The sequence below is a fragment of the Platalea leucorodia genome (genome assembly GCF_965183815.1).
Source record: "Platalea leucorodia genome assembly, chromosome: 5".
NCBI lineage: Eukaryota > Metazoa > Chordata > Aves > Pelecaniformes > Threskiornithidae > Platalea > Platalea leucorodia.
In genome coordinates, this window is record NC_138827.1 from 52728515 (window position 1) to 52743320 (window position 14806).

Below are 14806 nucleotides of genomic sequence, written 5' to 3' on the forward strand. Positions count from 1 at the left end.
CCAAACTCACCACCATGAAACTGCAATTTTCATTTCTCTTGCAAGAAGATTTTGCATGCTTGTCTTAAACAAAATAGGACAACTACAGCTCTAAGAGGATGCTAAAAAGGTCTCTTCTGTGTGGGAGCTTCCTCTGTGGCAGGAAGCAGAACCTCTGCAAATACTCTCTCCTTAATGCGACCCTATTGTGCAACTAGACTATGCACTGCCCTGTACAGGAAAGTAAGTTTGTTTCCTTTCCAAAAGATCGTACTTTAAATAACTTGTTTTGTTACAGAAACTGTAAGTAAAATATTTTTGTTTTAACACAGTTAAAATAATGACTGCTAAAAGACGCATAACTTTGGGGATCTTTTTTATTTCAGTTGCACTGTATTCTGTTTGGGACAACGAATTTTTAAAAGTAAAATTCTTCTGTAAGGATAATATAAACTTTGAAGTGTGAAACCAAATTGCAGTCTTTAATAATAATAATAATAATAAAGGCTCCAATGTGTCTTTCTTTCTGTATTTTGTTCAGACCATCTTGGAAATGTGGATTTTTACAGACGCAGCTCTGCCAGAGAGCAGTTGTCAGAAAGTGACTTGATTTCACCTAAAAACTGGGACCAGATCAGGACGGTATTGCTGCCAGGTGCTGCAGCCCCAATACCTTCTCATAGGGATGTTGCTTAGAGGGAGAAATCAGCAAATTCTTAAGACTTCCACAAAATAACCCAGAAAGAAGTTTGCTTTAACATTTTTGCTATGCTTTTGCCAAAAGCTTCAGTGTCCGCAAAGCAAGCCGCACAATGTGAAGTTCGAAGTTCCTGCTTTGCATTCGCAGACAAGTGGGTAAGCAAGCTACGTGGTTGGAAATGCGCTATCCTCCTCTTAAACTAGAATTTACATGGCACGTTTTTAGTAAGTTAAAGATCTCTTACCTTGGGCATCCAGTCAATAGCTAAGCTTTATCTCGTTTACTTTTAATTTCCAGCTGAAAGTCTCTTCTAGGGCCACCTTTACTCCTCCTCCACACCGGGCAGTATGTGCGATTAGATGGTTTGTCTTTTCCAGCTCCTCCCCCCAGATCTAGCAGTGAAAAACTGCCTCCTTCCTCAGGAGGAAACTCTTAATCTGCTTAAGTCTAAATAAAACCTGACGTTACACAGTAAAGACAAAAATAGCAAATAGCACTTTTCATATGTAGAAAACTATTTTCAATGGCTCTGAAATATTTACAGGGTTTTATAAAATACCATTTGCAATGGCATAAAGTTCAACAGATGGAGCTGGTTTGTTACAGCAGGACTCGCATCACAGACAGCATTTTGTAACCTGGCATGAGCCAACCCGTCAGACCTGCTAGCTGTCCTTTGTGTAAACAGACAGCTTCCTGCCTTTTCTTTACACACCACTAACAATTCACTGACTATGACAATGATTTCCTTCTCTTCGGCATTGCTCAGTTTCTACAATCAGTAAAATAAGAGATTCCTCTTTCCCAAACTCCTCCTTCCGGTTACAAAAGGCAGCTGGTGAACTCTGGTTAGCTTTTAAAAGGAGGATACTGCATTTCCAAAAGGGACAAACACTGCCGATACATAACAAACACAAATAAACTTACCTCCTGTAAAGTCACAGACCAAATACTGCTTTCAACCATTGGTGTAAAGACAGTGAAAACAGGATATAAAATAATTTTTAATACCAACAAAGACAGCCAAAAAAAAAAATGTTGCTGATTCTTCAATGGGTTTTTTGTTCTGAGTTTTAAAGAGGATATACTCCAGCTTCCATCACACACTGGACGGAAAGAAGAAGGCAAATTTGAAAGCAGTAGGCAAAACTCAGCTCAGGAAGACTGAGAGGCTGAACTGCACCCTCTGCTCCCTTCCAGCCAGCACCAAGGAGCAATTCCTGACACGATTAGTGGCGATGATGCATCCTCTCTGTGCTGCTACTCGAGCGGGGTGTAACGAGTCACAAACCTTGTTAAGCAATTCAGCGTCACATTTTCTGATGAGCAAACACCCAAAAGCCAGATCTTTGGTCATGAACAGATCCTCAATAGCGGAATGAAAACACTGATTAAAATTCAGTTTTCTGGATGTGAGCAAACGGAAGTCTTCATAAGCCCATTGGAAAGGGCTCTTGATTGCGGAGGAGCTCTGAAGGAAAACCCTGTGAATCTCCATCTAGAAACCCAAAAGGCTTTTACAGCAAACTCTCCAGGAAAACCTCTCATGGGAAGCAACACAGAGGCTCCTGGAGGTGGTTTGTGTTCTCTGTTTGTTGACTCTGAAGAAGCATGCCCGAAAGTGCCCCAGCACAATTTTTTGAAAAACCACAAACAATGATCCACATCAAGAGTTATCTTACGTTTTTCCTCATGACGGTTACCATTCAGTTACCGTGACTCTGAATAAAAATGACCAGTGTATTAATTTTTGCTTCCACTCAAACATGCAAAAGGCTATTATGTCCAAATTACACATTTATTCAGAGAGACAACTTCTCCGTTGCACAACAAGGTCCACAGAGGAAAAGGCGTTTCTACTCTCAGAACTGTGCGCACAAGCAGGATCTGCTTGCAAAACTCCACAGCCCTTCTTTGTATGGTTATATCCTCTTTATTTTAAATCAAGAAGTCCCAAGCCCAACTCCAGCAATTTCTCATCAAGTCAACCAAAACCCTGTTACATGAGATGTTCTCAAACACAGAAAAACCCCCATAATATATAGAAAAATATCGATCTGAACTATATTGCTACTTTTTCTGCACATGCTCTTCCTCCTGGCTTCTAGAGGCAATCTGTAATTTATTTTAACCGAAAGTCATGAAATTTGGTGACAAACAGCAATTTAGAACATATTTACTTTTGCACCTTTTAAAAATCTGACAAAAATGTGAGTGATAATTTGTTATAAGCAATAGAAAATAAAGTGAAAAGGTGTCCATAAAAAATACACTTTTCCTAAATAATACTTGTAAATACAGAAGGAAACAAACACCAAAAATAATGGCACTCTTTAATACTGTTCTTTTGGTAAGTCAAATCACAGTCAACATGTAAAATACGAGCTGGGCAGGAACTCCTGGGGCACGTAACACAGCTTATTGTAGCACATGAATTTAACCTGTCAAGAAAACGCGACTGGTTAATGGCAGGCCAGACGTTGCAAAACCAGCCCTTTTCTGGAGCCTGCGGAGCGTTTGGGGTCGGCGGGACTGGACACAGCCACCTGCCCTCAGGCTTCCCTGGCGCTTCACAGGAGGCTGCTCAGCCCCACCGTTCCCACGCTTGGGAACCCCTCTAGGACCCGAGCGTCGGGGAGGAGAGAAGAGGCACGCCACGCTCCTACGCTGCTCTGGTTCCGTCCTGGTCTCCCCTGGGTGAGAGTCAGAGCCGCACGCGAGAGCTGCGCCAGCTCCCTCAGTTCCCTCCCCACCGCTCACAGCGCAGCGGGGGTCCCCCTGCCGCCCCAGCGGCTGCTCCCGCCCCGGCGCAGTGCACGGCCCATCTCCGGCTCTCTCAACAGTCCATCAAGCCGCTTCCACTGAGGGCCAGGTCACAGGCAGGTGTCTTACTCCAGACATCCTTCATTACTGCAACTCAGAAGTGCCAGTGGCTCTGTGGTCGTGACAAATCTCCATTGGCAATAAAAACTGTAATATGCTGCAAACAACAAAAACTCTTAACAACTATAACTAAAAACTATCAACAGACTGAAAGCCTGTTTCCTTCTTGACCTATAAGAGGAATATTCTGCAGGGATCTCCACTCCAGCGATCCCATCCAAGCAACATCCCCTTCCTGGGCAGAAAACCAAAAACTCATTTTGTTCTAGGAAGAGAAACTGTAAAAATTACAACAATGTAGGCCTTCAGGGCACAGCCCACACAGAGGGCGCACAAGGCCAGAGGGAGCTAACAGCAACACCGCACTCAGAGGCAACACAGGCTTTTCAACAGCGGAGACTCAGTCCTTTCCCAAACCAAGCCCAGCTGGGCAAAGTCTAGCACTGATGCTGCCGAAATGAAATGCATTTCTGAACACGTGGGCTGCAGAGCGATCATTTAAGGGACAAGCGAAGCTGGCTCTCCACTTTCTGCCTGCAAGGATCCACACAGTTTGCGTTTCTTGCTGCCCTTTGGAAACACTCTTGAAATGTCGATTCCAACCAACCTCAGCTTGACACATTAATAAACTCAAACAAGCAAGACAAGGAACAGAGAGCACTTACAAGCATTTCTCCATGACACCCATCAGCTGAAGAATGCAACCGAACTTTGAACTTAATGTGCAACTAACTGGTTACAGGGACTCTCTCTAATCACAGCATCACTAAGAGGATCGGACCCAATCCGGCTTAATACAAAAAAAATCACACAGTGAGTTGCAAAAGTGCAAGCCAAAACCCTGGGCTGTGATCTTGACTATGATGGCGACTCACGTAAACAGTGGCCAAAGAGTCACTTTCTATACACTCATTTGCAGCTTGAGGATAATGTTCTTCACTGTCTATCGCCTAAGATTAACTAGTTAATATACTTCCACAGAGCTTTAATGAAACCTTATTTGTTTTCTAAGTATTATTTTAATTCCACAGTACTATAAGTGAACCACTGGAAAAATACTTAGTCAGCAGCAAGTTGTTTTCTTTTTCTACATAGGTCATACTCACTGTTGGCTCTTGGCTGCTACAGCAGTCCCAGTTCTCACAAACACTAAAATCTACACCCTTTGACATCAAAAGAACTATACTCAAAACATAATTTTTCACAGGTAAATATTAAAAAAAAAAAAGTCAGTTTTACTTCGCCTGTACCTGTAACTCTGTCTCGTCACATTTATGAATTATGGCACAGCCTTTCACTACAGGTTTTCACACTGTGGTTTTCTGAACATGGTGCACTTCCCTTACGTTCACAGGCCACATAAGCCTGTTGCACCCTGTAGGATTGTTGGCTACTCCACGCTCCTGGTAGACTCTGTACTAACTGCAATGTCACTTAACATATTAAGGCACAATGAAGAACAGCAGGAAAACAGTACAGGTATATATGTAAGCAATGTCAATTCCCAGCTAACCCGGGCAATGGGCAGTAAAGTGCTTCATCTCTGGCAGCTTTACCTAAAGAAAACTGAATTTTTCAAAAGAGGGTAAGCAATAAATGGATCCTAAACACTAAGTAAAGTATATGCCTAGAGGCAGAGCCTTCATCACACAAAAGAATGCAGCAGTGACAATAAAAGCAAATACATTGGAAGATAAGCAATGCTGATCCAAAATTAAAAAACTATTCTTTTTTGGTGAACTATCAAGCTATCATTAATAACTGAACCTTTATTTCTCTGCTGCTTTAAAGCAGGATATTTATCACTATTAATTCTATTGCAGTAGTACCCTGGGACTCCAGGAGAGCTCTGGGTCCCACCGTACTAGGCATTATATTAACAAAAAAATTACTAACGCTTGGTATAAACAGAGATGAATAACAAGGATCATATCAGTCAAGGAAGAGTTCATCTTCCAAAAGTCTCTGTGGATGCCACTGCACACAGCTTGTGCTAGAGCAATGTGTATTTTCTCCTTTTTGTGTCTGTAGCTGAGAATCACCCTTTGTTTCTGCGTCTCATGAAGATCTCCCGTAAAAGTGCAACAGCAGGAGAGTTACCTACAAACATATAAACTGAAAGAAGAAAAATATTATATGTGGCTACTTGCAGATGTCTTGAGAGTTACAAATTGTGATTGAAATATTCCTGGAAAAAACGCTAAGTCCAAGTGTTGCAAAGTGCTTGTTCAAGAAAGGGGATGAGTTTCACCTGCCACTTAACTTCCCTAAGATATGCTTCGGCATCTCCCAGAGAGGTGAGCGCAGTACACGCACCTCTGCTTAACCGCTGGAACCGGGTCACTCCCCACGGGATTTAGCCATTGAAAGAGGTTCCCAGGTAACATCTCCCGTACCTTGTATCTGTCCATAGGGTCTTCCTGCTGCAGCTGACTCTCTCGCATTGTTTGGTACTCTCTCTCATATTTCTTCAGCTTTTTTGTTGGCACCTGTGGAACACATTTGGAAAACAGGCATTGAAAGATCAGAGGAACACCGGAAAGGCTGTCTGAAAGCTCTCCTTGCAAACAGGAAGCCAAGGAAGTGCTGGAAAGCTGCTGCTGAATAAAGTCGCTCCCCATTGCCCCCCCGCCCCCGCCTCAGCAAGCCATGTCAAACACTTACCAATACAGTTCACATCGACAGAAGTCTCTCTGTGCCTACTGTTGTTAATTATTCAAATATTTAACGGAAAACAAGAGTGAAGTAGAGACATTTTAATAACAGTAACAAGAAGGAAAAAAGCATGAACAACAGGAGTGAGAGAACAGGGAAGTGGAAAATATGCTTTCATAGGTACGATTCAACAAAACAATGCCTGAGCAAGAAAACTGTTAAAAGTGAGATTAGAAGAAAGGAGTGTGCATGCAAAAGGACTGGACAATTCCCTGGGGGAGATCAGAGTAATGGTTTTTATTGCTGAAAGAGTATTAATGTCTAAATTATAGCTCGTGATGGATGCCCTCATGAAGTCTGGCATCAGACTCCTCCTAGGCAAAGGTGCAGACGCTGCAGTGCCTGCTTCCAGCCGCAGCAGGGAAACAGTGAGGCGACCACATAGAAATCACCAGCAAATTCGGTAAACAACCATGCAGAAAGGTCAAGTCCCAGACAGCTTGATTTCTGGGAAACCACAGCTTCAACTTAAAACAAGGTACACAAAGAACACCTGTATTTTTTCAAACACAGCATGGAGATCCTCTGCTTTACTTTTACCTTTTAATTGGGTACACCGTGCTATATGAGCGATCCCGTCTCTCTCTGGAGACCTTTAATAGCATTACTCTGTCCCCACCGTACAACAAGAAGCCGGCCCTGCTAAGTGTCAGGTCATCTGCTGGCAGCTGGAGAGATCCCTAACGCCGTGTACCATCATGACTTGTAAACGTATGCTTTTCCTGGATCTGTTATGTATATATCTGTTCCTCTGGCCTATATCGATCGTGTCTAGCTGACTCCTGGTGTGAGGACATGCCACTGTCACCTTGCCTTAGGGCAAAAAATTACTGCCAAAGAGCACAGATACATGTTTACATGTAGTTTTGCTCTTGTTTTCCCTTTATTGGTTTTCAGCCCAATACCTCCTTCCTCTGCAGTACAGGAAGGGACCAAGCAAGTGCTCAGTGTCGCTGCAGAGGCCTCTGAGAGGTACAGGTAGAAAATGTGAAAACCCATGATCTGCAAAGCACAGTGCACAGAGAGCACTAATAAAGCAGCACCAATAAAGCAGCACCAATGCCCACAATTACTGATGAAATCTTAAACCAACCCCCCTAAAGAAAGCAAAGAGAAAAGGGTAAACATAAAACCATGAAGCACTTCGGACAAACGCACAAGAGAATTTCACTTTGATGATACTTAATAGCACAAAACACAATGAAATGAAAATGATTAAATCAGAGGTGCTTTTATACGTTTCAACTGAGCAACATTCCAGATGCAAACCTAGCCTGTTTTGTCTTAGCTGCAACTTGAAACTGTTGAGGCTACTTGATATTCAAGAATAAGAAATCATTTCCAAGTAGTATTCTAAGTGAAGTGAACCAATCACACATCCGACACTTAATCTATTCCCTCTTTCCACCATTCTTACTGTGATCTTATGCAGAGAAGCAGATCAAGGCTCCCACCCTCCAAACCTAGTTCTTCCTGTGCTGTTGTGGAGTTTTGTGCTCCAATATGCTACCAGCACAAAATGAAGATAAATATGAGGGAGACACTGTGGTGCAGTATGGCAAAAAGGTGCAACATAGGGGTAACTAAAGGTGTTCAACCAAAGATCATCCTGGTTTTTGATGCTTTTCGCTAAGACTAGATAAAGCCTTTGAAGTACACATGAGAAGTAAGTCTCACTGCGCAGAGAGAGAGGCAAACCTCCCATCTGCGCAGCCACATGAATACCTCCCCACCACCATTTCCCCCACGTTTACATGAGCCGTATGCGGCCCAGCCCGGTGCTGGGTGTCAGGGACTGCCTCCACTGACCACCGCAGCGACCCACCAACGGCTTCGCCTTTACAGCTGCCTGGAGCAGCACCTCCCTTTTCGCTTCAACCACGAGATTTGCTTAAATTACTTGTGAACAAAAATCGTAGTTCTCTCTCTAATCCAGAAGACACAGGCAAAATACAGCATAAAGGTAATGACCTGAGTATGTAACTCTTACCAAGAGAGCAAATGGGATATAAAGCAAATGGGATATGACCCAACTGCCTATGCTGGGCACTGTGCCACAGCCGTCCCTCACCAGCCTGAGCCTGCGGATGAAGAGACGACTGCTGCTTCTTGCTAAGACAACCTCACACGCAGCAGCCAGCAACGTGCAGCTCTCCTTGCTCGTTTTTTAAATGTTCTTTTTTAAAGCTGCCTGAGAACAGCCTTATTTCTCTGGTTTCACCTTGTATTGAGACAAGGCAGAATTTATCTTGCACAGGGTCTATTTGGAACTTAATCATCTGCCTCGACAACACCAGAAACTAATCTGAATATGTTACATCAAAAACCGTATGATGAGCAGGGGAGAACGAGAGTCAGCTGCTTCGTTTAACTCTGCTCTCCACTGTCTTCACAGTCCCTGCTTCTGCTCACTGACAATTCACCACCATTTCCTGATGCACGGTAACTCTTCCCACCAACCGTTCTTATCTATATGTTCTCCTTTACTCTCTTAAATTTTAATTCACAGCTGTGAGCAGGACCACACATGGGTCCTCCGTGGCTTTATGGAGGGTAAGGTACCTCTTGCACCAGTACAGGGGCTATCCATGGCCGTGGCCTGGGATGAAGGGTGGGCCATGTGCCTTGGCATGCTCTCCAGCAAGCAAACGGCATGGCAACGCTTTCTTAGCAACGTTAGCAGTAAATAATACGTGAAACAGGGATCAAATCATGAAAGGTGTAAGCATCAGGGTGTAAGCATCATGTTGTGACACAGAAAACTGCTTCCATGCTCATTGAAAGAGTATTCTGACTTACACATGTTAGTATCCATTTCTTAATTGGAAAGTAGTACCTAAATACAGTGAAAGTCTATTTTAAGGATTTGGGGGTGGGGTGGGGAAACTCCTATTAGAAAACCAGTCCATACTAATCCACTTACCCCACAAAATACAAACTTGAGCAGGTATGCTTAATAACTTTGGCAGGGACAATGCTTCGCTGTTATTGTCTATTCAGCCACATTACTCAAAGGAGTTTGATAATTTATTACAGCACTTTCTTCTTCTGGGTATACACTAATAAATGAAAAAAAATTTAAAAGCCCATTTCCATATTCCCCAATTTAATTCCCTGAAACAGTTTGTGAATTCAACAAGGGACTTCTCTGTAAGCCCTTTCATAAGTTCATAGTGCTAGCTATGCTTCAATCTTCATGGACTGCTCCTGAACAAAGTGTGCTCATAAATTTTCTGTAAAAGCTTCTGCAATATTGATTTCTTCTTTCTTTAGCACCATGGGGTATATTGGCTAGAACTGATGGTTATCAAATTTAGGAGACTGTTACAGTTTATAAACATTGCTCATCTGTTTATCTCAGTATTTTATCTCCTTGACTCATTTTATTTTATTGTGTTCAAGCATAAAATCACGTCACAACTAGTCGTACGTACAGAAAAAGCCATGCAGAGCATCTTAATAAAACATCCACGGAGAAAAACTGAACAAGCAAAACCTCTTTCTGAAAAAAACCCAACAGACTACTGCATTGAACGCTCGAAGGACTCGCCGCAGTGAGGTGATATGTGGCAGGTGAGAAACAAAAATACTTTGTTTTTAGCTGCCCCCCTGTTCAAACAGGGCTGGAAAGATCTGCTTCTCTGGCAATCCTGTGCACAGGCAGCATGCTGAGCATTGGCATCCACTCAGCTCCAGGAGACCTTTCCCTCATTCTGCAATTTCTTTAGCTGTTTACAGCCAGTTCAGTCTGACCTTGCTGGATTAATAAATCACACATCTATGGCTCCTTCCTCCAAAATGTTTTATTGCTCTAATGAAGCACGAGCACTCAGAGGAGGTAGTTATCATTATGTTCATTTGACAGCCAAGGAAATGGAAGCAGAGATGTAAAGTGATTTCCTGAACATATTGAAGACAGCCAGAGGCTGATGCAGACAGAAAAATCCTATTACCTGATTTCTAATTTCCAGCACCGCCACAATGCCAGACTCAGCAGAGTATCTCTTTCCCAGAGTCCCACTTCTTTTCTCTATCTAGCACTGCATAAACACTCCAGAAATACGTTGTCCCATCACACTAACAATGTAGCCAATATTCTGTGATCTCTGCACTCTTAATATTTTTCCTCTCTAGTTCTCACCTCAGTGTGGAAAGAAGAAAATCAAGAAAAAAAAGAAAAAAGCCAATTAACAAAATGTGCAATGCTTTTCCATTCTTTGAAGGAGGTGACTTAATTTTCTGTTTCACTGGCGATGGATTTGCTTGGTATTTCAAGATTGAGGTGGGGGACCTGCATCCCTGCAAAGACAGGGTTACACTGTGTGCTGATGACTGATGTGGGAGACCCTGAGCTTGCTTTGGGCGAGCACTGATAGCAACCACAGACACTGGCTGCAGCCCAGCTTCCCTTTTATCCATCCATCACACACATCTCGGGCTGTGATCCCCGTGATAAGCCCAGACGCTTCTCGCTGCTGCAAAGCAGGACCATTTCCAAGCCCACGTGATGCCTGGGAGCCCGGCTCAGAGGTGATGGGACCAGCCGGAGCTCACTCAAACCTGGCTCAGACCCTGCACACAGCCGCGAGTACTGGCTGCAAGTGGCTCTCACAAACCACGGCTACGTGTGCCCCTCTTGAGGAGATCCGAGTTACACGTGTGCGTACTTAATTTTCTTCACATTATGATTTAAAACAATATTAAAAGCAAGTTAGTATCAAAATGACATTTGGTTCTCCAAAGTGTGTCATATGAAGACTGCAAGCTTTAAACAGAACCTCAGACAGCAGAGTAGCGACAACAAATTTCAGATCACAAACATCGTCTTAGTTCACACTCAAAGTTGTTGTATCAATTTGTTCTAGTTAATAATTCATATTTAAAAGACGACTAAATCAGGTTCAAGGAAGGATAATAGAGCTCTACTTCAACACTTTATTAAGCCAAATTAAGGCTTTAATGTAACAAAAACATATGGAGAAACTAGCTCGGCGCTCTCCTGGTTGGTGCCATCATTGCTATGCATAACTGTATCGTCCTTTTCTTAAAATCTGGTTGCCAAACGGCATGAAGAAGTATCCTGCAATATCTGTCACTGGGAATGAGATTCAGAAGCAGATAAACAATTTATTTTTCTTTTGGGAGGATGCAGTGATGGAAAAAGAAAGAACAAAACCCACAGTAACATGTTGACACAACAGACTCTTGGATTGGACTTTAAAGGGAGTGAGTGGGATGTCATATTTAGATATTATACGATACAATCTGAACAACTGTATCTCCAGTGAGACATTAGCCACAAGCATAAAATCTGAAGGAAAAAGGGCAAATTGTAATTTCTCACAAAACTCTTTTTCGCGCTGGGTAATCTGCAGAGAAGAAAATCTGCAGCATTCACTTGCAGAAAAAACGTAGGGATTAAAATCAGCTGCTACCTAAAGAAAATTCACAAGCTGGAACACAGCTTGAAGAATTCCCATTTCTCCTTTTGTCACCGTGCGGTGAAGGGCTTGCTGATAACAAGCTGTTTCACCGCAGGTTTGAAATCAAGTGGAACAGCCCTCATCAGTGTTTCACCTAGCTACAGCATTGCATTCAGGACCCAGACACCCCCCAGCTCTAAAACACACCACAAATCTCATTAAACATCGTCTAACCCCTGGTTTTGGGGCAACACAATCAAAAAGTTTTTGTGAAGCAGCCTCTCACACATCATCTGATTCTAGCATTATCCTCATCGCAGCCTGGCTTTGGGCAAGCTTGCAGCACAAAACCTGCAGTGCTTGGGCTGATCAGCCACCTCTCATCACAGGGGATGAAGGTGGGTCCACGGTGCTGTTATTCTGCTTGAGCTCGCACATTGCACGCAGCACAATAAAAGCCCTGAACGTCAGATGCTATTTTATCATCTCCGCTGGCAGGAAGGAGATGTTCCCTGAAATTCCTTGGAAACGTACATTGTGTTGGAGAGACTGTCTGCTTAATGCGTGCCTGTCTGAATGCCTGCTACAGAACAGCATCTCTCTCCACCTTGCTTTTGGAAAAAAGAACTTCCAGAAATGCTCTTTTTATATCAGCAAAGCAGCTTGCTCCACACGAGCACACCTAAATATCCCTTCCTTGCAGGGGGAGAGTTTTCTTCCTTCAGCAAGTCACCTCATTGCCAGCTCTGTAGGTATAAGACCTCCTGAAGAGAGTCTTCAGGATAACACAAATCCAATTTGAAAGCTGGCTGGAGGCAAAGGAAACCAGCTTTGCTGTGAATTTTTATTTTTATTTAATTCTTCCACATCAGTTCATTATCAAAAGATCTCAGTTGCATCTGAGACAACCACAGGAATTTATAAAAAGAGAGGAAGGGAGGTTGCAAAATTTACGGAGTACCTGCACAATTTACTGTGATTCAAAATGGCAGCGGCTCCAGTCAGTGACGCTGGATGATCTCCCACACCATATCCTTTTGTCAGATTTTAATCTCCAGAATGTATTTCCATTCATCTAAATCTGCTGAACCTGGCATAACACATTATTCTTCCATAGCCCTCCTGTTTAAAGATCTGCTTAGTTAGGCTCAGTTAGCAATACAGTTAACTAAGCTAAAAGACTAAGTTGAGACTGAGAGATATTCAGTAAGCCTCACTGTACAGCAATCCAGTGGCAACACAGGGAAAGAGAATGAGAAATTCAGATTCTCTGAACTGTAGCTCTAAACACCGGCGTGTACTTTTGCACTCACCACAGTGCTTGTGTTTGAGGCACATACATTGACTGCAGAGGAATCTGCATTAAAAAAAAAAAAAAAAAAAAAAAAAAGGCTCAAGGAAAGCATGTTCTGCCTTGTGGCAGAGACTCTTCAAAACACTCCTCTTCAGATCCCCAAATTGGTTTTCAGCATTCAAAAATTCATTTTCACTTTGAAATATGGAGGGCTTATTATCCACTTCAACTCTATTTGTTTTAGCAAAAAAAGAGACACCCTGAGTGGCTTAAAAGCAGTGCTTGAAAATGGCTGATTATTTTATATACTTGCAGCTGATGTCTAGCAGCTCACCCAGACAAAAAGCGCTTCCTCTCGCGTACAGATAAGGGCTTTAGCATTGAGATGCACACCGTGAAAGGCAACAGCTATGTCCACTTTGTCAGCCAGCACCCATTTTGCATTTAAATTGGCTCTGGTCAACAGGAATACTGTGGTTAAGGATACAAATATTTGGAACATTCTAGATGGAAAAATATCTGTGTACAGGTCATTTTTACTATCCAACATAACTTAAAGAATGCCTGAACAACGAGATCTCTCCTACAAAAGACTATATGGGCTAAATGAAACTACCTATATACCCCAAGGCCACAGATTAGGATCAGATAACTGGGGGAACGGACACTCTGACCAGCCACCTGGGACAAGGCCCTGCTCTGGATAACACAGTTACTATGAGCAGCAGCAGTTTTTCCAGCACAGAATTTTTTCATTGGTTTGTACCACATAACATAACAGTTCCATGTGATTTTGTGTGTCTTACATACATACACCTTTTGGTATACAGCATTTGGTACTAAAGGTTTTATACATATCCTCGGTGACTACGCAAAATCAGACACTCAGCTCTCCCCCATTTAGAGGTACGCCATTCATTTTGATTTAGATCTAACCCATGCCCACAACAATTTTAGAGTTTGTTTATATTTCGTCGCATATCACAGCAAGAGAAGAGAAGGGCTAGCGGGGAAGACAAGTGCAGTCTTCACCACCATCCCTGTGACAAGAGAATCAGAAATTCAGGAAAAAGTCCCCAGTGGTTTTCTTGCCTCACTTAGTAAAGAAAAAACCTCTCCTAGCTACGCTGTGTTAGGGTTTGCTTTCCAACCTTGTTTATCCTGAAACTACCACAGACCTATCTCACAATCACACTTATGGAAAATTGCCGAGACAAGGTTAGCAACTGGTCAGTAACCAGGTTCAAAATATTGGTATTATCAAGGCTGTAAAACATGTCACGTTGAACATAATAGTCAACAGAGAGTTGTTGACTATTGTGTTGACTCAACACAGAGTCAACAGCTTTCAGCTAATAAACCCTCAGCTGAATACATCTTCTGAAAGCTGTCACGAGACTGGTGAAACCAGCTGTCTGTCAGACTAGATTCTGACTCTGCAGAGTTACCAAGCCACGTCGTGTCTCCTGTCACACTCCGTGCCCAGCACAAGAGTGACATTAAAAAAAATTCTACTTTCTGAGGTGGAGGATGGGTGGTAGATCGCAGCTCTAAACCATATGCTCAGGAAAGCTACATTCATCAGTAAAGAAACTCACAGTATTCTTTGAACACACGTTCTATGTGTTAATATTATTTTAGATCAATTCTGTGTCACAGTATCAAGAAAACTGTAATGCTGTCACACTTTAAATTTGTATCATCTTTAAAACCACCGTCAAGCTTCTCTGATGTGTGGTGAGGTCCTTGATGCTAAAACACCTTTCATTACTTTTATAAATATTTCAAACCCACAAGTTCCTAATAGCAATT

At 42.6% G+C, this 14806-nt stretch overlaps 1 protein-coding gene across 12 annotated transcripts in view; it reads right to left on the reverse strand.

Moving 5' to 3' along the window:
• Nucleotides 1-14806, reverse strand: part of RABGAP1L (RAB GTPase activating protein 1 like) — a 266858-nt gene that overhangs the window by 11584 nt on the left and 240468 nt on the right. For 10 of the 12 annotated variants that reach the window (XM_082312703.1, XM_082312693.1, XM_082312699.1 and 7 more), the window contains one exon: nucleotides 5959-6051. In XM_082312703.1, coding sequence (XP_082168829.1) covers nucleotides 5959-6051 — 93 coding nt within the window. Of the gene's footprint in view, nucleotides 1-923; nucleotides 5678-5958; nucleotides 6052-14806 lie in introns of those variants that run through there. The other 2 variants (XM_082312704.1, XM_082312696.1) reach the window with 2 other exon arrangements.